Genomic DNA, 26,511 nt, shown 5'->3' with positions numbered 1-26,511 from the left:
CTTGGGTCCTCTAGAAAAACAGTGGGTAGTCTTAAGCTGGAGACATTTCTCCAGCCCTGCTTCAATGTGTAAAAGCTCCATGTTCTGATGTCTGCATTTATTGACCCCGAATAATTATTTTTTTCTTATCGGATATTTTTTTATTTTCATTTCAAATGTTAGTCCCTTTCCAGGTTTCCGGGACATAAGCCCCCTATCCCATCTCGAGACCTCCCCTTCTTCTATAAGGGTGTTCCCTCTCCCCAAACACTCCCCTTCCAGGCCCCCTCCATATTTCCCTACACTGGAAATAATAATAATTAGAAAGGTAATGGATAACATGGTCTGAAGGTGGGAAAGAGGGTTTGACAGAGGAAATAGGTCATGAAATAAGTTCTGAGCATTTTTAGGTCACCAGTATGCTGAGAGAGGAGAGATAATATTCCAGGAAGAAGTACAAAGTGTCCAAATGCAATGACCTGGCTATCCTGTTATGTTAAGGAAGAGACCAAAATACACGACATACATGAGCATGCCCATCTACCTATCCCGAATCTGACTGCCCTTTTATGGGCCACCTCATGTTTGCTCTCTTCTCGTACTCTCCTTAGAAAACTAACCTGCTCTTGTATCTCTCTTAGGCTCTTTGAAACCCTTCAGTCACTCTTCTGGTCTGTGTTTGGCCTTTTAAACCTCTATGTTACCAATGTGAAGGCCCGGCATGAATTCACGGAGTTTGTGGGAGCTACTATGTTTGGGACATACAACGTCATCTCCCTGGTAGTGCTACTGAACATGCTCATTGCCATGATGAACAACTCCTACCAGCTCATTGCCGTGAGTAACTGCTTTACAATGGGGCTTCCGTGGGTTTCTGGAGAAGCCCCAGTGATATGGAGCCCATTGCAAGCCCTGTGAAACGCATGCTTGCCTCAGTGACTACATTACTGAATATGCATTAGTCAGTTGTTCAACTGATTTCTTTGCAAAGCAATTCCGTTTGCAGTCTTAGGGTACAGAATGCCAGTAATCTAGTTTAGGTTATTCTATTTGATGACTTTCTTGCTATTAGTTGAGAACATTTTAAAAATATTTGCAGCCATTTTCCTGCCTCAGTAAGGAAAGCTCAGGGGATATATATACAGTTTGCTACTCAGTTTGGCCTCTCACTCGTGTTCAGGATAAATAAAGTTTACTGCTTCTCTGAGAAAAACAATGCAAACATCTTGCTCCCTACGTTTGGAATTCTGTTGCAAACATGACCTTCAGAGAAAGAGAGGGGCTATTTTGTCTTTGATACAATGTCTCATAGAATCCAAAGTTAGCCAAAAGCTCATTGTGTAGCAGTGGACGACCCTGAACTGCTGGTCCTCCTGTCTCCACAGCTCGGTACCTGGAATTACAGATGTATATTAAAATGCTCAGTTTATAGGATGGAATATCCTTTTGATGAAGCAGCGATGAGTAACTTACTCTACCATTAAATCTTAGATTGAGCTCATTAGTTTTAGACCAGTATCACTGTGTAGCCCAGACTGGCCTCAAATTACCAATCATCTTACTTCAGCCTCTGGAGTACTGGGGTTACAGACATATATCATGACATTTTGCATTTTACATCGCTGATTTTTTTTGTCCATCATATTATTATTTCAATTATTAGTGCTTGTTACCCCAGACTAGAAAGGATTCCGGAGTAGTTGTGGCACCGCTCTGTGTCTCTGTGTCTCTGTGTCTCTGTGTCTCTGTCTCTCTGTCTCTCTCTCTCTTTCTCCCCCCTCCCCTCTCCCCCCTCCCCTATACCCCCTCCCCTCTCCCCTCTCCTCCCTCCTCTCCCCTCTCTCTCCTTCTGTGTGTGTGTCTGTCTGTCTGTCGTCCCCCCACCCCCAATGCAAATACTCAGTTTTGACTTATTTCCTCATAAATTCAGTTTATCATTTCTAGAAAGAATATTAACAACTGAGTTTGGTTAAATGAGGACTAGTTCAGTTGAATATCTCTGAATTTGGACATTTAGTTGCTCGAGTGCCCTCTACATATGGATCCGTCTGATGCTACCAAGTAGAAGGCATGGAATGATAAAACCTAAGTCTTTTCTTCCTTCCTATATGCTATTTCTCTAGTATTGTTTTTTATGAGGAGTCACTTAGCTTATATGAGCTTAAATTATTGGCTATATGTACATATATGTCTATGTGATAGATATGCTTTCACAAAGACTGTTCACATTTCTCAAATATTGTAGGAAATAATAAACATCTCTTATTCATTTCCACTACGGACAGAACCAAACAATAATGGATATATGTTACAGTAAGAGAATTTGATTTTGATAGTGCTTTCTACCTATAAATGACAATGAAATATATTAGCACAGGGACACTATAGCTTAGATCTAAAATATCCCCACAAGGCCAACATGTTAGACCCTTGGTTTCCAGCCAATGATACTAATGGAAGGGAATGAAAGCTTTAGTAGGTAGGACTGAATGGGAAATTAAGCCATTGTGGAGCATATCATTGAAAAGCATTATGGGATCCTATCCCCTTTCTCTTTCTCTTTACTCCCTGGCTGTTGTGCTCCTATGCTGTGCTGTTCTGCCATAGACTTAGAGTAACAAGATCAAGAAACCATTGGCTAGGGGTTGGAAAGATGGCTCAGCAGTTAAGAGCACTGACTGTTCTTCCACAGGTCCTGAGTTCAATTCCTAGCAACCACATGGTGGTTCAAAACCATCAGCAATGGGATCTGATGCCCTCTTCTGGTGTGTCTGAAGACAGCTAGAGTAAACTCATATACATAAAATAAGTAAATCTTTTTTAAAGAGAAAAAGAAAGAAATTAAGGACTGGAACCATTAACTGAAGTAAATCCTCATAATTTTATTTTTTTCCTCTACTTTCTTGCAGTGATAGAAAGGGAAATTTGAAAATTTTCTGCTACTGGTGATTTTTTTTTAATTTAGCGAATACTTTATTAGTTTTTGTAATCAAACCCACGTAGATAAGACCTTACATATTTAATACAGTGTGTTACCCCTGTACAAATGGAAAAAACTTAAGTTCAACATTTCTAGACCAATATGGCTGTTAATTTCTGTACAGTGCCAACTCAATACAGTAAATGGGGATACTTTTTTCCAAAGTTGACAGCACAGCTAAAGTTTCAAAAAATTCAAATTATATATCTGTATATATATTCATATTTATATAAAAAGACCAATAATAGCAGTGTGTTATGCATCAACAGCAGCAACAGCTTTTCCAGGTTCTGCTGTCATCTGAACAAAACTGTAGAGACATCCAGCACACTCCATTAAAAAAAAAAAAAGTAAAAAAACAAAACCCGAGAAAACAGCACAGTTCTGTTACTCTTGTGGTACCTGGCACCATTTTTTTTTAAATTAGCTTCTCAATCATCATCTGGAAAGAAAACATTCTGAGCAACATCATTAAAAACAGCTCTGATAAAGCACGGTCACTACTACGTATCATAAAGCAGGTACAAGCTATTTTACATCCACAGAGGTATGATACAGTACTGTCCTACATCTATAATACTAGAGGATACAATTTAAAAGGCATTATTTGAGACTTGATTCTACTTTTCCAGCAGAGGGCCCAAAGGATGGTGTGACACAGCTTTGTAAAGAAACATACTCTAGACAGGATTTCCTTTCACTAGTGGCACAGTTCTAAGGATTCATTCTCTCCATGAATGTCAGCTAAAACCGTTATTAAAAAAATGAAATATCCCTAAAACAAAACCGTATAACCACCGATTCACATGAAGATGACCTAGTGGAGACAAGCTGGACCTCACCTTACCAACAAGCTATCAAATCTGTTATGTTTAAACAGTGAGACCTCCAAGGAAGGAGATGCCAAGTAGTGCTTCAAAGCTTCGGACCACAATCAAACACAGCATCCTTTTCAACAGAAGCAGAAGCTCATCTGAATATGCTCAAGGATGCTGACATCAACATTTAATCATCTCCTCACTCATCCAGGAAGAAGGGGAGATCAGTTACTACTGTACTTTATTGTGTTCAACCAAATCACCATGTTACAAAAATAGCAAGCTGCCATAATAAAAATAAGGCTCCTCTATCCAGCACCAGATAGCATCATTTTACTTTCAAGCCTAGAAATTGCACACTTGTATATAAACCAACCGAAGATGAGGATTGAGAGTTCATCTTGGTGGATTTTTCCTTTGATGAATATGAAGTGTCCTTCCTTATATTTTTTGATGACTTTTAATTGAAAATTGATTTTATTTGATATTAGAATGGCTACTCCAGCTTACTTCTTCTGACCATTTTCTTGGAAAGTTGTTTTCCAGCCTTTCACTCTGAGGTAGTGTCTGTCTTTGTCTCTGAGGTGTGTTTCCTGTAGGCAGCAGAATGCAGGGTCCTCATTGCGTATCCAGTTTGTTAATCTATGTCTTTTTATTGTGGAGTTGAGGCCATTGATGTTGAGAGATATTAAGGAATAGTGATTATTGCTTCCTGTTATATTCATATTTGGATGTGAGGTTATGTTTGTGTGCTTTTCTTCTCTTTGTTTTGTTGCCAAGATGATTAGTTTCTTGCTTCTTCTAGGGTATAGCTTGCCTCCTTATGTTGGGCTTTACCCTTTATTATCCTTTGTAGTGCTGGATTTGTAGAAAGATATTGTGTAAATTTGGCTTTGTCATGGAATATCTTGGTTTCTCCATCTATGTTAATTGAGAGTTTTGCAGGATACAGTAACCTGGGCTGGCATTTGTGTTCTCTTAGGGTCTGTATGACATCTGTCCAGGATCTTCTGGCCTTCATAGTTTCTGGCGAAAAGTCTGGTGTGATTCTGATAGGTCTGCCTTTATATGTTACTTGACCTTTTTCCCTTACTGCTTTTAATATTCTTTCTTTATTTTGTGCGTTTGGTGTTTTGACTATTATGTGACGGGAGGTGTTTCTTTTCTGGTCCAATCTATTTGGAGTTCTGTAGGCTTCTTGTATGCCTATGGGTATCTCTTTTTTTAGGTTAGGGAAGTTTTCTTCTATGATTTTGTTGAAGATATGTACTGGTCCTTTGAGCTGGGAGTCTTCACTCTCTTCTATACCTATTATCCTTAGGTTTGATCTTCTCATTGAGTCCTGGATTTCCTGTATGTTTTGGACCAGTAGCTTTTTCTGCTTTACATTATCTTTGACAGTTGAGTCAATGATTTCTATGGAATCTTCTGCTCCCGAGATTCTCTCTTCCATCTCTTCTATTCTGTTGGTGAAGCTTGTATCTACAGCTCCTTGTCTTTTCTTTTGATTTTCTATGCCCAGGGTTGTTTCCATGTGTTCTTTCTTGATTGCTTCTATTTCCATTTTTAATTCCTTCAACTGTTTGATTGTGTTTTCCTGGAATTCTTTCAGGGATTTTTGTGTCTCCTCTCTATGGGTTTCTACTTGTTTATTTATGTTTTCCTGGAATTCTTTCAGGCATTTTTGCAATTCCTCTCTGTAGGCTTCTACTTGTTCTCTAAGGGAGTTCTCCACGTCTTTCTTGAAGTCCTCCAGCATCATGATCAAATACGATTTTGAAACTAGATCTTGCTTTTCTGGTGTGTTTGAATATTCCATGTTTATTTTGGTGGGAGAATTGGGCTCCGATGATGCCATGTAGTCTTGGTTTCTGTTGCTTGGGTTCCTGCGCTTGCCTCTCGCCATCAGATTATCTCTAGTGTTACTTTGTTCTGCTATTTCTGACCGTGGCTAGACTGTCCTATAAGCCTGTGTGTCAGGAGTGCTGTAGACCTGTTTTCCTGTTTTCTTTCAGCCAGTTATGGGGACAGAGTGTTCCGCTTTCGGGAGTGTAGTTTTTCCTCTCTACAGGTCTTCAGCTGTTCCTGTGGGCCTGTGTCTTGAGTTCACCAGGCAGGTTTCTTGCAGGGGAAAAGTTGGTCCTACCTGTGGTTCCAAGGCTCAAGTTTGCTCGTGGGGTACTGCCTAAGTCCTCTCCGCGGCGGCAGCAACCGGGAAGATCTGCGCCACACTTTCCGGGAGCCTCCGTGCACCAGGGTTCCAGATGACGTTTGGTGTTTTCCTCTGGCGTCTGGATGTGCGCAGAGTGCAGTCTCTTCTGGTTTCCCAGGCGTGTGTGCCTCTCTGAAGGTTTAGCTCTCCCTCCCACGGGATTTGGGTGCAGAGAACTGTTTACCCGGTCTGTTTCCTTCAGGTTCCGGCGGTGTCTCAGGCGCAGGGGTCCTGCCGCTCCTGGGCCCTCCCCTACGGGAACCCAGAGGCCTTATACAGTTGCCTCTTGGGCCAGGGATGTGGGCAGGGGTGGGCAGTGTTGGTGGTCTCCTCCGCTCTGCAGCCTCAGGAGTGCCCACCTGATCAGGCGGTGAGGTCTCTCTCCCACGGGGTTGGGGAGCAGAGAGCTGCTGCGGGCCGGGATCCGCGGGTGTGGGACTTCCGGTAAACACAGGAAGTGCCCGGTCCTAGAGGAATTTTGCCTCTGTGTGTCCTGAGTTCACCAGGCAGGTTTCTTGCAGGGGAAAAGTTGGTCCTACCTGCGGTTCCAAGGCTCAAGTTTGCTCGTGGGGTACTGCCTAAGTCCTCTCCACTGAGGCAGCAACCGGGAAGATCTGCGCCGCTCTTTCCGGGAGCCTCCGTGCACCAGGGTTCCAGATGGCGTTTGGTGTTTTCCTCTGGCGTCTGGATGTGCGCAGAGTGCAGTCTCTTCTGGTTTCCCAGGCGTGTGTGCCTCTCTGAAGGTTTAGCTCTCCCTCCCACGGGATTTGGGTGCAGAGAACTGTTTACCCGGTCTGTTTCCTTCAGGTTCCGGCGGTGTCTCAGGCGCAGGGGTCCTGCCGCTCCTGGCGATTTTTTTTTTAAGTGTGTAAAATTGTCTACTGGGGTACTTTAGGTCATAGATGTTTAAGTGACTGACTATGAAGTGAATGGCAATATAGTAGAAGAAGTTACAAACCAAGGACTTCTAATCCTGGGACTGACTTTCATCATGGAGTAACTTCTTTGCCTTTCTTGAGCCTCTGTTTCTTCATGCAAAAAGTGATGGAGTTGGACTGATGGTGACTAATATGGTTGCCAGCTCTGTGAGTCTGTCTCTACAGATCAGGGTAGGACAGCAAGGCCATTTCTAGCTCTGAAATTCTATTCCACTGTTATCTTGAAACAGAATAGCACAGTAGAGCTCAGTATCATGGCTCTCCCCCACATCTCTCCCCTCTTCTTCCCTTTCTCCCTTCCATTCAAATCCAACTAGACAAAGACCTTTAAGATGACTTATGATTTGTGCTCACACCTAGTCTGTCTCCAGAAGGGGAGAGAACACACATGGAATACAAAGTTTCTTTTTCTACCTGCTAAGGTATTTCTAGTGGTCTCCCTAAGTATCCGGCAGTTGATTATTCCTAGTGACAGAAAAAAAAAAGTGGAATTTTTCTTGTCATCTAATATAGGATTTCAGTGTGCCTCACTGAGTTGCATGAGATTTTCTAGAAGGAATGGGAATCATTATCTCTAACTTTTTTGTCACTACCTGATGGTAGCAGGTTTGATTTTAACACCACCTATTTCTGCACTCAAAGAAAATACCTTGATTCCCTTCCATAAGAGCCTGAGTAGATGGCCTGAGTGAGACCTATACCATCTCACACATCTTGAGCCAGAGTTAACCATTCTGAATCTTACCCTCTACTCGGGAATTTCCTGGTTGTATACTTAAACCATTTGAAAGTGAATCCAGTAGGATGCTGATACTGGGCAACCCAACTGCACAAATACCCAAGTTTTCATAAGTTGTAAAGAAGTAGAAAGTAGACTCCATTCCATTTGTAACATCTCTAACTTCAGAAGTGTCCCCTTTAGAAGAAGGCCTCTGCTATGGAGGAAAGACATCAGAAAGAGAAAACACGAGAGACTCATCTCCCCTTTCAAAGGGTATCACAGGCTACTTCAGCCTGGGTAGGAATTCGGTCGTCAGCAACTCTCACTGGGAAATTATCCAGTGTTTATCCTAGTTCAAAGGTTAAGAGCTGCTGCACTATCCCAGAAAGAGTTGAGCTCTTTATCGGTGTTCTGTGAAGGATTTAAAGATGCTAGTGAGATGGTCTGCATTAACGAGCAGTTGGACCTAAACAAGAAAAAGATGTACAAATGAGAAAACATACACAAAGTTACTGTAAAATGCCAGTGTTCCGAGTCAGTTTTTTGCAATGCTATCCATGTATTTCATCCCTTGTTCCCAGGTGGGAAACAACTGTGATCTGAACTGTTAGCCCGCCATCTCTGACAGTTTAAATGTATGGGTGCTGACTCTTCCTGAGAGTAGCTAAGCAAAGGAGGTTCCATGAGGGAAATGTGCCTGAGGAACAGTCAGAAGGGATACCAATGAGAAAAAGAGATTAGAAGAACTGAAAATGTCACCATTGTTATGGTTTCTCAAAGGCTCAGATCTGGGCAGCGGTTCCCAAGTCAAAGATACCAGCAGCCTCCATAAAAAATAACAATTACCACCGGACATTCTGGAGATTAAAAAAAAATGGTTATATTTGTATTTCAAAGAGTTCTGGGCTGAGATTCAGAAAGAATTGCTCCTTGTTAAAAACTGGGCCTTCCTGAAGATTGGGCTCATGATGTTCTCTTTTTAAGTAACAAACTATATTTCTGGACCATTCGAGTGTCCATGGCCCAGAACTCATGTCAAGAATGTGATTATTTCGGTTTCTTCCTTATTCCTATAGTCTTTGTTCACTATATGCTAGTCATTGGTTCAGTCTGGCCCCACCACACTGTCACGTTGCCCCTTTCTTGAAATGCATGTGCCCTACAAGAACTGTAGTGTATGGGCTGGAGAAATGGCTCAGTGGTTAAAAGTACAACTGCTCTTGCCACTGTGTGGGTGCTGAGACTGTAACTGGCTCATAACTGCCTGTAATTCCAGTTCCAGAAAATCCAATGGCCTCTTCTGACTACCAAAGGCGCCAGGCACATATGTGGTACACACACACACACACACACACACACACACACACACAAGCACACACGCATGCACGAACACACACACACATCTTTTAAAAATAGAACCATAGCACAATGCCATTCTTTACCTAGTTGTATCACAGCTCCAAACTATTCAATCTCCTCAGCCTAACCATTTCCAGTGATAAAAGCTTTTATTGTCGTCATCAGGGGACAAAAGCCCTACTATCTGGCTTGACTTCTTCCCGGAAAAATCCTGGGCCTGACTCAATTCCTGAAGAGTTGTTTCTTAAGGATGCAGAAGATAGTACAAAGCCCTCCAGCCTTCAGTCCCACTGCACAGTTCAACTTCTGAGAGCTGAAATGAATCTAAGCAATAGCAAAGTCCTTTTCCTGGTGAAAAACGTGTGCATTTCAAGAAGCATTAGAAATCGCATGAAGTTGTGACAGGGCCATTTCAGATGTCACTAGATGGCTCTTCCCTTTGGGAGGCCCTCAAGCAATCCTGATACTCACTTTTGCTCACCTTGGCTTCTGTTTTTCTATGCTGCCAAACCACCCGAGCAAGCTGATCAGGGACTGCCACATTTCATAAAGGAGAAATCAGACACACCTAACCATCAAAACGTAGAAAGCATCCCCTTCCCTTGGTAGTGTGGAATGTGTGAATACCTGTTAGTAATCCAGTTCCATCAGGAACTAACTTCTTCTGGTCAGTCAGTTCTGTAAAAGGTACATAACGACACGAGGGGGAAAATACAGCCCAGGCTATCAGGGAGCTTGAAGTAGAATCCAGAGTGGAAAGTCTGCCAAGAGAAAAGGAACAACGGCCCTATCCTCATGAGTGTATTAGCGACCAGAGTTTACCAAGAGCATAGGCCCAACAATGGTCAGACTAGCAGGGATAGGAACCTGGGCAGCCATGTAGTGTGGATTAGGCCAGTTTGCCTTATCATCCAGCTAGGTCTTGTGAGGGAGCCCCAGACCCTAGGCTGTGTTACATCTTCATGTTACCCTTCAAACACTGGGACAAGAGGTGCTCCCTACTACTGCTAAACGCTCAGTTGCCTCAGTGTCCATGCTCCTCTTCTTTGTCCCTGTATAGCCAGTGCTCCTATCGTGCCTCCAAGTTTGAACGACTTGAGTGATACCTATTCATTCAGTTGTGCTCCAACCAGTATCATTTGACCGCGTTGTTGTGAGGTATATTTAGAAGATATACATCAGTCTGACTTTGAAGTATGGCTCAAATTTGGAAAAAGACAGAAAAGTGACTGCAGGGTTGAGCTCTTATCTCTGGCAAGGAAATAGTTTGTAGAGCAGCTAAGAGAGCCCCGATGTTTGCTGGAGGCTGTAAGGCTGGAGGGGTGCCCTTTACTCCTTTCTATCATCCCTGCTTCCTTGGGAAACCTTTCAAACATGAATGGAGTTCTTTTTGTCCCAATAAAGAATGTGCTGGCACACGCCCGAGAAGGGATGTACCTAGGAGCTCCATCAGAGCCCTGGATCCTGTCGGTGTAACACAAGGAGGTGAGCCTGCTTTGTCTGGCTCCATACATCCTCACTCTGGGCCCTTTCAAATGAATCAGAATAACTGGTATTTGTTTAGCCATTGCCAGACACTGAACCGATGATTTTCTCTTATCACTAGAATCATTACTAATGATGACCATTCATTATGAGCTACACATTATACAAATATATTCAGTATATTGTCTCATTAAACCATTACACCCACTTTGTGAAGTAGGACTAGTAATTTCATTTTATAAATGGGGAAGCTGAGGCAAAGAGACTGAAGTGACGTGTGTAAGGAGGCATGCGCTGCTTCCTTTCTGATTAGCATGCTTAGGTCATACACATCAGTTAGTTTGACACTCCAAACTCCAAACTGGTGCACTATTTCATTACATATGTACAGCAAGCACTACAGAAGTGCAGACTCTATATGTCTAACCTCCCTTCCTTCTGACTCTAGCAACCCCTGTTCTGCATTTGGGCCAACCTTTTTAAAAAGCCTGCGCTTGTGGAAGAAAATATGTTCTACTTGTATTTCTGAATCTACCTTATTTCACCTAACATAATGCCCTACATTCCCATCCATTTTGTTGCAAAACAGAAGGATTTCATTTTCTCAATGGCGGGATACTACTCCACTGTGCATACTCTCTGCGTTTTCTTTACCCATTCATGTGTTGTTGATAGGCACCTAGGTCAATTCTGTATTTTACCTATTGTAATAATGCCACATTAAACATCTGGATGCAGATAGCCCTTTGCTATGCTGATTTCCATTTCTTTTGTGTGTATGTCCAGAAGTGAGACAGTTGGATATTATGAATTCTGTTTTTCTTTTGTTGAGGAGCCTCTATTTTGTCTCCATAAGGCTATGCTAAATTTCATTCCTAGCAGTAGTGTATGGGAATTCAATGTCCCCTCCCACCCAGACCAGCATTTGTTATTTCTTGTCTTCAGTTTCTGTTTTGATATTAGCCAAGGACAAATTCTCAGGAAGGTCTCCCAATTCATAGTAACAACAATATCATATCTCCTCCTTTTGACTTGTAGTCTAATTCAAAGGCCGTGATACACACAAGATACCCAGCTTCTCTCCAACCTCACTCCTCCCTCCCTTTGATTGGCTGACTCACTGACTGTCTCTGAGCTTCTAACCAAAGGGATCCTGTGGGGAGACTGTCTTGTTTCTGCAAACTGTCATCTTTTTTAAGTCCTTCTGCTCGGCACCTACCTTATGCGTGTTCTCTCTCTCTCTCTCTCTCTCTCTCTCTCTCTCTCTCTCTCTCTCTCTCTCTCTCTCTCTCTCTCAATGCTCTGCAGACATCAAACACACACTTTCCCCTCAACTCTGTCCTTCATTCTATCAGACAAGTGGGTAGCTGGTTCACATCTTTATTATCTTTTCCCTGTCTTGTATTTGTTTGTTTTTTGTTAACTTACTTCCTTACTTTTATTCTTCTCTCAAACAATATATCCTGACCTCAGTTTCCACTCCTCCCAGTGCCTCATCTCCTCTCCCCCAGATCCACTCCTCCATTTCCCTCCATAAAAGAGCAGACCTCCTGGGAATATCTATTGAACACGGTATAATAAGATCTAATAAGATGAGACACAAATCCTCATATCAAGGCACATCTTTTTTTTTAAGATTTGGGGTATTTTTATGTGTATAGGTCTTGCCGGCATGCATGTCTGTTGCAGTATGTGCATACCTGGTACCTTCAGAGGCCAGAAAAGAACTTATTAGAGTTACTGAGAGTTGTTACCTCCCAGGCATAGAAACTGGGCCCTCTGCAAGAACAAGAAATGCTCGTAGTGACTGAGCCTCTCCGTGCCTTTAATCTGAGCCCTCAGGAGGCAGAGGTAGGCAGATCTTGGTGAGTTCAAGGTCAGCCTGATCAACCTAGTAAGTTCCCTGCCAACCAAGGTTACATAAGAGACCCTGTCTCAAACAACAACAACAACAAAACAGCCTACAACTACAGAATAAACAAGCCTGCCTCTGTACTCCTGAGCATGACAGACAGGAACTCATCATGCCTTGGGACACCTAGGTCCTCTGCCTTTTTATTTCCCAAACAGATCTTGTATGCCCACAGTGACTCTTGAAATCATACCCAGTCTAGTAAACGAACTGTCCAGCACCCTGCTCCAGAACTGGAGACTGAGGCACGCTTGGCAAAGCTGTACAGCTAGCAGCGACTGCTCAGTGCTCAGACTGCTCCTCTCTGCCTGGGCCTGGTTTGGCTCGCCCCCTGGTGGTCTACCTTAGGAACTGCATTTTCTTGGCTCTACTGCTCCCAGCCTTCTGATTTTGTGTTAGCAAGTCTTTGGAGGGTGTGTGTCTATCTGCTGGGGACCAGAGAGATTCACCTTGAAATTCTCACCGCCTGTGGTAACTGGGTTCTGCTGAGCTCCCAACTCTGTTTTCCAAGTGTAGCTGTAGCCTGTGCTGCTTCTTGCTGAGTGCCAAGTGTTTTAGTGTCTGACAGAGGGTCAAGGAGAAATGGAACGAATACATTCTTTATTTTCTTTCCTGCTCTTAAAAGGCAACCTAACAGGCTAGATACCTGAGCTGCTTCTCTGTATCTGCCTCTCCTGGGTGTCCATCAGAAACATAGGTAGTTGTCATAGAAATTCTGTCTTGAGTCGATCTAAGAGAAACAGAACTGATTCTGCCAGTTAGCCCTAATGCCTCTCTCTATGTGTGCCAGAGGAAACGTGTGGGGGGGGGGGGCACAAGCAAAAAAAGTGTTCACAAACATAGGCAATATCACCATCACTGTGGTTTTGCACTAGGTAGCAGCAGTTCCCAAGTCAAAGATATAGCAGCCTCCATATGTCAACAGCTACTAGTGCGCATGTCAAAAGAGTTCCAGGCTGAGGCTCAGGGTGGAAAACAATCGCTCCTTGTTGAAAACTGAATCTCCCTGAAGATTGTTCTCAGGATGATTTCTTCATAAATTACAAACTACATTTGTAGACAATTCAAGTGTCCATGACCCCGAGGTCCTTACAAAGTTGTGTGCCTCTTCTACCCTAGTCTCAGAGCCCTTGTTTTAAATACTCTGCATCTTTGACTGGAACAGCCAATGATACACATATTCTTTCATTTGATTGGATTGAGATTTGGGGGAGGGCTGCTTGCTTTTTGTGTTTTTGTTTGTTTGTTTCAATTTTTGAGACAAGAACTCACTGTGTTGCTCCTACATACAGGCTTTTACCTCCCTGTTCTCAGGTTACAAGTGAGTAACCACGAATCCAGCTTCTGCTTAGAAATGGATAACTAAATATGGTATTGGGGCCATGACTCAGCACTTAGGGGTCCTGCTGCCTTTGCAGAAGAGTGGAAATGGGTTCCTAGCAAAGATGTCAGACAGCTCCCAAATGCCTTGGACTTCAGTTCCAGGGAATATGATGCCCTCTTCTGGCTTCTTTGAGCAGACACACACAATTTAAAACACTCAGAAAACATTCAATGTGTATTCTAAGCTAACATTAAGAAAGTCTTTCTCTTCTTGTGATCACCAGAGATAAAATGGGCTCAGAGCATTGACAACTCGCAAACCAAAATATCTAGAGTAGTGTCAGGTACCTTGTCTGCCTTTTACTTGAGATAGAATAGCCAATTTACATCATCTCAGTTGTTAAAGTAAACCTGCTGTTTTACTTTTCTTTTTATTTATTCTTCTCTCATACAATGCATCCTAATGGAAGCTTCCCCTCCCTCCACTCCACCCAAGTCCCTCTGTACTGAAGATCCCATTCCCTCTCCCCAGCTTACAACCTCCTCCCTCCCCTGCCTGCACAGAAAAGAGCAGACCTCCCAGGGACATCAACTGGCACAAGATAAATCTGCTGTTTTCAAGGACTAAAGAAAATATCAGGGTAAAATAAGAATATAACAAGTCTCTCTCTCTCTCTCTCTCTCTCTCTCTCTCTCTCTCTCTCCCTCCCCCTCTCCCTCTCCCCCTCCCTCTCCCTCTCCCCCTCCCTCTCCCTCTCCCCCTCCCCCTCCCTCTCTCTCCCCCCTTCCTCCCTCCCTCTTCCTCCTTTCCTCCTTCCCATCTTCCCTCCCCTCTCTCTCCTACATGCCCAGCCTTCTCTGTTTCCTTTCTGCTTTTGTCTTCTTCACACAATTCTGTTCTCCTCTGCTCTCCTCCTCCCCACTTTCCCCTGGATAACAAAGTCTTGATGAGAAACATATATATCTCAAAGTCCCTCCTAATAATTGTGGCACACCAGAAATCTTGCAGAATGGAAGAAAAGAAAGCATTTTAGACTTATCCCCTCAATAAAGAATCAACAATTTTTTTTTATTAAAAAGTTTAATTTATTCAATGTATGTGAGTACACTGTCACTGCCTTCAGACACACCTGAAGAGGGCATCAGATCCCGTTACAGATGGTTGTGAAATGATTGTGGTTGTTGGGAATTGAACTCAGGGTCTCTGGAGAAGTAGCCATCTCTCCAACAATTATCTCCAACAGTGCCTAGAATCAACAATCATTATAGAAAAAGTGAAATAATGGGATTACAAATCTCTCCACTAACCCCACCCAATCTCCATGACCTCTCTGTAAAGAGGATCACCTTGGACATTCTAGGAGATGAATGCTCATAATACCTCATTTGTACATGTCACGCAGGCAACCTAATTGATGCAGATATATTTTAGAGCGGAGGGTCTCCATTTTAACTAGAACTCATCTTCTAGAATACTGTAGACTCTTTTCTAAAATATATTATTTATCCACTTTACATCCCAATCACTTCTCCCTTCCCAGTCCCCACTTCCCACAGTCCCTTCTTCTCTGGGTATCCGCCGAACCTGATACATTAAGTCTCTGTAGGGCAAGGTGCATCCTCTCCCACTGAGACCACACAAGGCAGCCCAGTTAAGGGAACATACTCCACGGACAGGCAACAGCTTTAAGGATATGTAAGTTCTAATTTTAAATGTGTTTGAGGGCTGGAGAGATGGCTTAGCAAACAATGACTGCTCTTCCAAAGCACCTGGGCTCAGTTCCCAGCACCCGCATGGCAGCTCACAACCATCTGTAACTCCAGTCTCAGAGGAAACGATGCCCTCTTCACAACTCCACAGGCACCAGGCATTCTCATGGTGCACAGACATACATGGCAGGCAAAACATCCAAATACACATAAAAAATAAATACAAAAGAACTTAAATATATTTGAAGCATGAATGAATGAACGATGTTCAGTACATAGAGAATATTTTGAAGCACGAAGCAATTTGGATAAAGCTGACAAAAACTCATCCTATTATCCTCTTGCGTACGTGTTGCATTCCTTTGAACAAAATACCTGGTAAAAGTAATTGAAGGAAGTATTTATTTGGGATCCGTCGTGGAGACAGGAACTTAAGGTAGCCGATCACATTGTATTTGCAGCCAGGAAACAGAAAGCCCTGAATACTGGTACTCAGCTCACTTTTGCCTTTCGTTTCTGACCCCAGCCCAAAGAGTGGTGCTTCCTATATTGAGTTGGGTCTTCTCATCTTAATTAACCTAATCTAGTCACTTCCTCGGTGACTCTATGTCCTATCAAAGTGACAATATTAACCACTGCCGCAACCTTTCCTGTAAAGGGCCAGTTAGCAAATGTTTTAGGCTTTGTGGGCCATAAGTTCTGTCTCAACTACTCAATTCTTCCGTCACAATGCAAAAATAGCCAAACACAATATAAAAACGAATGGGCATGGCTATGTGCTGATAGTGTTTTGTTTATGGACACTGACATTTCTATAAATGTTAACGGGCAAAATACTATTCCTTTGATTTTGATAATATTAAAAAATGTAAGACAAATATTCTTAGCTTGTGGGATGTACAAAAGTAAATAGCCAATTTTCCAGTTACGTGGCTGATTCCATAATATGCATCTTTTCAACCTTCAAAGACCTAAGAAAGCTTCCTGATTAGGGGCTGTCACTTGTTTTCTTCATATCCCACTGCTGCCTAGGAAAATGGGACATATAGTAGGTCCTTAGTAAATACATTTTATGAAATGATAGAAGCTTTGAGAAATCTCTGATTTATAATTTGTCAATCATGTTTTACAAAATAGATAGCCAGATTTATATTCCTTGCAAGTATTTCATGCATGGAGATCAATGAATTGTTTAATTGAAAGAAAATCTGCCTCACTTGTAGGTTTTATGATAATAATACAGTCCCTGATTTTAATCTGTGGCATCAATAATACATAAATTATATGTATATATGTATATATATATATATGTATATATGTATATATGTATATATATACACTTACCTAATACAGTACTGTACACTGTGTTAAGCACGCTTACATATATCTTTGGCAATGTTATCTGCATGTTACAGATAAACAAGGTTCTCGTATATGTTGAGACATGCCAGAGTTCGTGTCTCAAGTTTCACATGACAAGTTTATTCATTCACACATTCCTTAACACAACTGCACGTGAGAGGCAGTTAGGTAGACGCTACTGTCTTCAGTATGGATGGGTACCTTTACACCCATTTACCCATAAGTGGCACTACTTAAATCCAGTTGCTCACAAAAAAAAAAAAAAAAACATGTGACTGGGATGAGAACTTGGTGGGAGGGTATGTTGAGGGTCCATGAGTCACCTACAAACCATACAAACATAGATCTCAGTCAGACAGGGATGGTTTATTGAACACACACCCTAATATTAATCAATAAGGATGTAGCTCAGAATCATCTGAGGCTACAACCCTGAACATCTTTCTCTGTCAGCTTATAAAGGAAAAAAAAAGCACAGTGATCTCATATGCAGGTACAGGAAGTACTGTGGTCAGCTCTGACTCAAGCCATTTTAGACATAACAATTCATTGTGCCCTTTAATTTGATGGGTCCTATATAAAGCTTTGTGAAATTTCTTAAACACCCTCATAAAGAACATAACGGGACATGTGACCAGCATGCCCTTGCTCTGAGTCAAGTCATGTTTCTACTGACAGACATATTACAGCAAAAAAACGAAATAGCTGGCAGGCATGGAGCAAAATGTATACAAATACCCTGGGGAGGGGAGGGGCAGCCCTCACCAGGTAGGAAGAGGACAAGAGCGATGGAAAGATGAGTGTCACCAGAGCATATTACATATATGTGTGAATATATCAAAGAATAGATTCGCTTTTAAAAATCTCACTTCTGGGCATAATGGCCCACAACTGTAACCCCAGCACTAAGGGGGGTATATTGAGAAGGACAGTGGGCTCAAGGCCATCCTGAGTTAAGTATTGAGACAGTCTCTCTCAAAACAACCCAGTGAGCATAGCTGGGGATCATGTTCACCAGTTGTCATGGGGTCCAGGCAGAAACAGTGGCAGCTTCTTAGACCATTACACCTCTGTTGTCACAACCACTCATGATGTTTGAAAAGGACATCAGTGTTAGACTGCAAAAGATGTGGGCAATGAGTGGATACTGAGTTCAAGCTAGAAAGCACTCTGATGCTTTGCAGCTGGGCACAGGCACTTCTGTTAATGCCAATTAAGCATTCAAAGTAATTCCCGACTGTCTTCAGAATGAACAGTTCATTCTAACTACCTGGAAACCTCAAACAGAACAGTTTTGCTGAGCATTGAGGAACAGAAAACCAACCCTCCCTAGACTACTGTACACATGTGGTAAGTTAAAGGGTGGAATCTGGGCTTGCGAGACACCAAGCACCATATTTTTGAACATTCTAGTTTTATTTGGGTTTTTTTTTTTTTTTGATGAGGTGAAACAAAAACGGAATCCTTGTACAGGGCTACCAGACTGGTAAACTCAGGACTTAAGACATTGAGACAGGAAAAACCAGCCGGGTCTACATATTACGTTCCCAGTCAGCCTGAGTTACAGCAATTCCATCTCAGAAAGAAAGAAAGCAGGAGGGAGGGAGGGAGGGAGGGAGGGAGGGAGGGAGGGAGGGAGGGAGGGAGGGAGGGAGGGAAAGAAGGAAAGAAAGAAAGAAAGAGGTATAGATAGAAGAGAGTTAAAATTATAATATCTTTAAAATTACATTTTTACCCTGTATGATGCAATATATACATTTTGATAAACTCCACAAATCTGCATTTTTAACATTTGCCCCATGTAATTCTGATGAACAAAAATACTTAAGACATAAACCCCCAATTCTACCTAGAGAAAAAGGCATTCTAAGTGAGACTGGCATCCCTTGAGAGGGCAGAGAAAATGAATATTCTCACTTCTGTTTAGGATGTGTATGTCATGGTAATTTGTGTCGCTTTCCATCCCAGGGAAGCAGAACTAGTGCTACGTCATATAAAGGAAGCGATGGATAATTAGTGTAAAGGCTGCCAAAATATCCTTCTGACGAGCTGTCCCTAGGGCCAACGATTCCTGAGGACAGCCTTGCTCTTTAAGGGTTATTATTAGCTCTGCTCTCCCTGGGGTTGTGTTGTTTTGCCTCCTCTACATTATCTTAGAAAGTTGTCCAATTTGCTAAGCAAGATGGCTGCTGGCAGGAGATCTGAGGGAATGCATAAGACTGTCAAGAACTCGTAAGACATTGGCCCCATAGTTTGAAAGAATAATAACCTTGAGCTTGCATTTGTTGAGAAATGTGAAAAGAAACAGATATGATCATGCCACCGACTCCATGTGCTTATACTGTGAAGAAGTCAGCAACCTCAGGGTGTGTGTTCTACCATTAGAGTTATAGGTCCACGCAGCAAAAGGAGCTAAAGCCAATAGAGACTCTGGCCTGCTCTGCAGGAGACCATGATCTCAAAGACAAAGCAGGGCACACACATGGATTAGAACACACCAATGAAGTTAAGTGTTGCTGCGTGCACATTGATGTGTTTATAAAAAGCTAAAGAGGGAAGATATGTTCTATGGAGATGTGGTGAGGTATGGGGGATGGGGGTGCTTCAGTGGCCTCATGTTGAGGCTTCCCTTACCCCTGAGAGACCAGCCACACGACGGTATAGTATAGAATAGTTTATTCAGAGAATGGGGAGAAAAGTCAAGAGGGGCAGAGAAGGGGAGAGAGAGAGAGAGAGAGAGAGAGAGAGAGAGAGAGAGAGAGAGAGAGAGAGAGAGAGAGAGAGAGAGAGAGAAAGAGAGAGAGAAGGTGGACGAGAAGGGGGAGGGAAAGGAGGAGGAGAAGAGGGGGGAGGAGAAGGAGGAGGAGGGAGGGGAAGAGGAAGAGGAGGAGAGGTTGGCCAAGAGCATGTGAAGAGAAGGGGGAGCAGGGGCCGGAAGGCAAGAGCTAGAGAACAAGGTGGGGCAAGCAGCCCCTTTTATAGTGAGTCAGGCATACCTGGCTGTTGCCAGGTAACTGCGGGGCGGAGCTTAGAAAAAAAAAACGATAACACACATCCTGGTAGCATGAAAGTTCTAAAAGTTTTGGAAAGTTGGAAGGGGATGGACCACTGTTTGTGGTTGTGTGCCTGATTTTCACAAGTCAGCATCCATATGTTCCAAAGTTAGAGTAGAGTCTGAGAAGGTAAGGCAAAAAGAAAGCATTGGCGTCACCAGCAGACACTAGTCCTGACTGATCAACAAAAATCGCCATCATCTATTAGGGAAGGCTTAAACAAGCGTGTTGACAAAAACCACATGTACAGACCTGCAATTCAATTTATAGCAAGTTGGAAATGGAACCAGCATCTATTGGCCAGATTATATTGCTCACATAGTCCACACAATCATCAGGATACAAATACCTTTTAATTAACCAGTGGCTCATACCATATGCTCTATTATTTGCTGGCGTTTAGGATTCAGGGGCTATCCAACAACCCCTAGCAGCTTTCCTGGCACATATTACTTGCTCAATACAGGACTCGAAAACTGACTAGGTGGACATATATAAATTGGTTTATAATAAATAGATGAGGGGGGAAACTAGTGGAAAGATTATTTGCAACAACTTTGCTACTTCCCAACTATTTTGGCAATTCTCGACATGAATTTGTCCGAGCCCCAAGGGAATGGAATGACAGTGACAGGAGGTGCTTCTGTGATGTTTTTTTCAAAATGCTTATAAGTGAGCAAGCTAAAATTTGGAACATCAGAAAGCCTCCTAAACTCCAGAGATATGACTGTGGCTTATAACTTGGCCCATTGCATGTTTGCATACTTTGCCAAAAGCAAATTCATTTCTCCCCAGACCTATAGCAAATTACATTTTACAGTTTCTATTTAATTTTGAGATTATCATATAATTACATCATTTCTCCCTTCCCTTTCCCCCTCTAAACTCTCTGATATAATCCTCCTTGCTCTTTTTTCAAATTCACAGCCTCTTTTTATTTTTCATTAAGCAAATTGCTTTTGAAAGGACATAGATGCTTATATTTTCAAACACGTAAAGAGACCCAGGAGGCTGAGAGTTCTGGATCAGGGATTTGAGGCCAGCCTGGGGTACAAAGAAGCATTTTGTTTTAAACAAACTTTTAAAAAAGCAAGCACATAAAAATAAAATACATACAAAGAAAAAGCTGAACTCCCATTGGGGTTACAAATATAAAGAAACAGAAAACAGATGATTTTCAGATACCACAGTGTTTAAGCAACGTATGTAAGACACTGAATCTCCCCATGTCCGCAGAAGCCATAGCATCATTGTTCCTTGTGCTCACACACATGAACACACAGTCTTTTTAAAGCTCTCTCTCTCTCTCTCTCTCTCTCTCTCTCTCTCTCTCTCTCTTCTCTCTCTCTTCTCTCTCTCTCTCTTCTCTCTCTCTTCTCTCTCTCTCTGTCTCTGTCTCTCTCTGTCTCCCTCTCTCCGTGTGTGTGTGTCTGTGTCTGTGTCTCTCTGTCTCTGTCTCTGTCTCTCTGTCTGTCTCTCTCCCCTACCCTGGCCTTCAAGGGCACCTGTTCGTGTGTTGGTTTCTTTTTTCTTCACGTTTTTTATAAGCTTAGAAAAAGTCAGGCTTTATTATCTTCTCATCTCTCCCCACACTCCGTTGTCTACTTTTGTGTCTCATGTGACTTCTCCTGAATTCTTTTGGCCTACTTTCATGGACTCCTAGTTCATTCTACAGCTTATATCTCGCTCTCACAGCCCCTTATTTATGTACAGAAAACATTTTAAGTTCGGATCCACATACGAGAGACAGCATGTTTTTTTTGTTTTTTTTTTTTTTTTTTTTTTTAGTCTGAGACTTGGTCACCTCCCTTTTAAGATCATACCCCAATATGAAGGTTAGTGCCTCGTCTTACTGCATCTTGATCTGCCATATTTTGTTGATACCTCTAGGAGGCCTTCTCTTTTTGAAGGGAAATGGAGGAGCAGTGGATCTGTGGGAGACAAGAGGTAGGGAAGGGCCTGCCAAGAGTGGCAGGGAGGGAGGCTGTGGTTGGAATGTATTGTATGAGAGAATGAATAAGTAAATAAGTAATAGATTTTTTTAAATTGGACCCCAAGGTCCATCCCTTTTTCAGCAAATGTAGTGATTTTAGTTTTTGCAGATGAAAGACTCTCAGACATTCACCCCACTGCTGAATCTAAAGAAAGAAACCATGTATCTCCTTTGTCTTTGGGGTATATATTATACATTTAAACAGTACTTAGTATGGGGTATAAATTATGGACTACAGTAGACTGACATTTACAATAATACTCATTTCCTCATTTAAGTATTTCTAATGACATCAGAATGCCATAGCTATTTGTTATGCGAAGCTAACGACGAGTTTAAAATTAAATGGTTAAACTTCTGAAGGGAAGAAGTTTTCGTCCCCCTTCTCCTTGAATTCTTATTTACAATACACATGGTCACAACATTTTTATAAGTAGAGGCTTTTAATTTTGACTGTCTTGCCATTTATTATGACAACTGTAAACTAAAATTTAATTTTTACTTCTCATAATGATAAGGTAAAATTATTCTTAATTTAACTATCATTCAACTAGTCAAAACTATTCAAAGAAACACAAATATTATGTAAATTTTGATAGCCATTAGACATAAAAATTATATTTTTATGGCAAATACATTTCTTAAACATATATGTAGTACTTTTATTCCAACTAGTTATTATATTCATGGATGAATACTGAATAATATTCAGGAAGAGGAGTCAATACCAATTACATTTTCATTTTAATAAAGTAAATGCTAAGAAATAGTTTTTATATCTGTAAGATAGTGTTAAAATGGTACTGTCAATTCATTCAGATTTTTGTGTCAAATTGTCACGCAATAAATTTTTCATAAAATACCAGTTTTAAAAGTCTGTCATCTGACAACATGACTGGGTAGACTTCAAACATTATCAAAAATAAAGAATCAGAGACTATGTGGGTTTTATTGCTATTGCTCTGGAGTATAGCTTGAAATCTGAGACGGTAATACCACCGGAAGTTCTTTTATTTTTCAGGATTGTTTTAGCTTTCCTAGTTTTATTTTTTCCCCCTTTTCCCATATGAAGTTAAGTTATGTTCTTCCAAGGTCTATAAAAATATATGGTGTTGAAATTGTGATGGGGATCTGTGTTGAATCGGTACATTGCTTTTAGTAAGATGGCCATTTTCACTATGCTAATCTTACTGATCCATGAACATGGGAGATCTTTCCATCTTCTGAGTGGGAAGAGTGAAGAGAGAGGGAACTGTCTCTGGATGTAATATGTGAGAGAAAAAGAAGTTAAATAAATACATAGGCATTAGAAACCCTCTGATTTAGAGAAAGGGTTTTTGGGCTGGGGAGGCTGACTCGGTGGGCTTAATCTCCAAGACCCACATAGAAGTCATGATTCCCGGAGAGTTTCCTGGAGAGAGGACGGTAAGAAAAAAGATCTCCCGGGCTAGTGCTGACTGGCTAACATAGCCAAATCTGCAAGCTCTGGACCCAGTGAGAGAGTTTGTCTCAATAAATAAGGGGATTGTGGTAGATACCAAAGATTGATCTCTACTCTTCACATACATGCACAAGTGTCCATGTGAGAAACACACACACACACACACACACACACACACACACACACAAGCACACTCACAGAGAGGGAGGGGGAGTAGGAGACACTATAGTCCTGTAGTTAGTTTGGCAGTGTCAGATAAAAGTTTAATTGGTATGAATCATGGCCCTTGAAGTGAAGCTTTACACATCAATGGAGAGACCCTAAATTATTTTTCCAATATTTGAAAGTTGCAAATATCATGACATCTTGTTCAAAATGCTGTAGTGCCTTGGCCGTTACTATAAGACAGCTGAGACGTTTATCATCGGCAATTATGAACTTAGAGTCAGGCTGTTTGTCGGACTCCCCTTCCAATCAGAAGTAGGGCCTTTACAGATAGATGAGAATCACTCATTGCATTTGCCCATCATAGCATTTTAGTTTGTTTTAAAGTCAGAGTCATGCTGTGTTTTTGTTGTTAATTAGCACAGACCACCACACAAGCAGCCCATGGTATGTGTGAAAAACAACAACCCAGAAGCCAATGGAAGGGGGATAGGTTTGGGATCCCTGCCCCAGCCTCTCCAGGTAATCTCTTTGATCTGTCCAGCCGCTTCTTGGAAAATAGCCATTTACAGAGAGTTGTTTAAAACATTTATTTATTTATTTTGGGGGTGGTGTGTACGTGTGTGTGTGTGTGTGTGTGTGTGTGTGTGTACACAACTGTGCACATGCACACATTCTACAACATGCATGTCTGAGGACAGTTAGTAGTAGTCAGTTCTTTCCTTCCACCATCCTCCATTCGCCTCCTAGGACGTGAATTCAGGTTGCCAGGCTTAGCCGCAAGCACTTTCATCCAGTGAACTAGCTCACTGACCCCTCTTTACAGAGATTTACTTTATGCGACCTCATTCTGAGCTCTTTCGTGAAGGAAGGCAGTCCATAGGATGCTTGTTTTTTAGAGCGGCACTGAGTGAGAAAATGTAGCCAGCTGGGCTGACAAGATGCTGACTGAAAATAGGAAGGAAATTCTGAGGAAAGATGTCTGTGAGGGCTCTGAAAACTCCAAACATTCCCACAGGTTTCGAAGGCCATAAACATGTGGACAAGCCCATAAAGGTGGGCAAAGGGTTTGAAACATAGATTTACAGATGACTAAGGGGCATATCATGTGCAGATAATTTAACATCGTTATCCATTTGGGACATGCCATTGCAAACCATAGTAAGATCCTGCTACAAACTCCAAGAAGCACTGAAGAGGATATAGAAAACTAATGGCAGTTTCTTATAAAGTTACCCACAAATCAACATCATGAGTTAGTAATACCACTCTTAGTGATGCTAGAGGAAAGAAGCTTAGGTTTACACAAAAGCTCATACATGGTAATAACACCTTTATTCATTGTTAAATGCTGAAAACAACTCAGATTTCCCCCCATGGAGTAAATGATTAACAAACCACCACACACCCAACTAAAGGAAAACTTACTAGCTGTAAGACTGAATGCACTGATCAATACAGAACCATAGGCCAATCTCAAATGTGTCAGGCTCAGTGAAATAAGTCCATCCCAAAATGATGCTGGTGGTATGCTTTTATTAATAAGGTATATTTGTAAAGACAAACTATAGGATCAGAGAGGAAAGGGGGGCTAGACCTTAGAGAGTCTGACGATGAAGGGGCAACATGAGTGAACTTTGGAGGAGGACAGAACCACTGTACGTACCAATTTTGGTAGTGATTTCAGGTTCTAAAAACAGCCAGACTTGATTCAAGATGAGGCAGGGGGGCTGCCATGGGTTGAGGACAATCTGCTCTACAAAGTAAATACCAGGCCAGTCAGAGCTACACAGCAAGACCCAACTTGAAAAGAAAAGTTCTAGAAAGGTAATAACAGCATGTCTGTGTACCTTGTGATGGTAATTCACAGGTATATATGCGTCAAACACTTATAATGGGTAGATTTTAGTTTCTGTAAATTATACATCAAAAATGTTTATTGAAAAAAAAATGCATTGAGTGGGATAGTGGTGCCTGCCTTTAATCGCGGCATGCAGGAGGCAGAGGCAGGCAGATCTCTGAGTTTAAAACTAGCCTGGTCTACAGTAAAGAGTTCCTAGACAGTCAGAGTTACATTAACAAACCTGTCTTGGAAAAAAAAAACATTAAGACAACAAAAGAAGCCACTGGTGATGATGCACACCTTCAATCCCAGCACCTTGGAGGCAGAGGCAGGTAGATCTCTGAGTTCAAGGCCAACCTGTTTGGTCTACGGAGAGAGTTTCAGGATAGTCATGGCTATACAGAGAAACCCTGTCTTCGAAAAAAAATGCTTTGAATGTGAATACAGTCTCTAGGACAAGCAAGTAATGGGTGACAGTCAACTTGAGGCTGGTTATAGAATGCAGTGCTAGAGAAATTCATCTGGGGAAAACCACCATACAGATAACTTGCTGCCCTAAAGAAATTATAGAAGAACCTCTGTTGGAGATAAAAACATGCTCTTTTTTTTTTTTTTTTTTGCTTGATGATGTGTTTAGATAGTTAAGAAGAAAAATATACATGAACCTCCCCAAAATACAAATGAAGCAACCTTAACACCATCTCTGCCTCTTAAAAATAACCATGATTTACAGGTGTATACCCACCAATAACATGTAAATATGTAACTTTTTCAGTTAATTAAATGGCATCCTTGCATGCAATATATATTGTGGATTTTGCACTCGAGATCTTGAACAGAAGCATATATTCACATCTATTCTATAGACAAAGTATGATCTGTAAAGTTAGATTGTATGCCATTTTGTTGTGATATCATTTATTTAAATAGTCATCTACTATTGACCGTTTAGGTACTTTAAAGTTGTTTGTATTACTATACTCATTAGTAGGGAAGAGTCCTGTGTATAATTTTTTGCAATCCCCTTTCTCCATGCCTCCCTTCATCCTCACCTCGTCTTTTTTTTTTTAATTTTTTTCTTTCAGTTCTGGTATCTGGACCCAGGGATTCATACTAACATACCAAGCAAGCACTCTACTCCCAAGCCACACTGCTATCACTCTTTCTTGTATTTTAAGGTAGAATCTTACTATACAGCTCAGGCCAGTCTCCAGCTC

At 41.7% G+C, this 26,511-nt stretch overlaps 2 protein-coding genes across 5 annotated transcripts in view; one reads left to right on the top strand and one right to left on the bottom strand.

Moving 5' to 3' along the window:
* Trpc5 (transient receptor potential cation channel, subfamily C, member 5) overlaps positions 1-26,511 on the top strand; it is a 284,811-nt gene that overhangs the window by 247,897 nt on the left and 10,403 nt on the right. For 3 of the 4 annotated variants that reach the window (NM_080898.3, XM_063279766.1, XM_063279765.1), the window contains one exon: positions 621-816. In NM_080898.3, the coding sequence (NP_543174.1) occupies positions 621-816 (196 nt within the window). Of the gene's footprint in view, positions 1-620; positions 817-3,839; positions 3,980-26,511 lie in introns of those variants that run through there. The other variant, XM_063279767.1, reaches the window with a different exon arrangement.
* Positions 14,818-26,511, bottom strand: part of Alg13 (ALG13, UDP-N-acetylglucosaminyltransferase subunit) — a 61,910-nt gene continuing 50,216 nt past the window's right edge. The window contains exon 25 of the transcript XR_005498315.2: positions 14,818-14,974. The gene's annotated coding sequence lies outside the window, so the exon portion shown is untranslated. The remainder of the gene's footprint in view (positions 14,975-26,511) is intronic.

The sequence above is a fragment of the Rattus norvegicus genome, chromosome X, assembly GCF_036323735.1.
Source record: "Rattus norvegicus strain BN/NHsdMcwi chromosome X, GRCr8, whole genome shotgun sequence".
In the NCBI taxonomy this organism is placed as follows: domain Eukaryota; kingdom Metazoa; phylum Chordata; class Mammalia; order Rodentia; family Muridae; genus Rattus; species Rattus norvegicus.
This window is presented reverse-complemented; position numbering and strand designations above follow the sequence as displayed.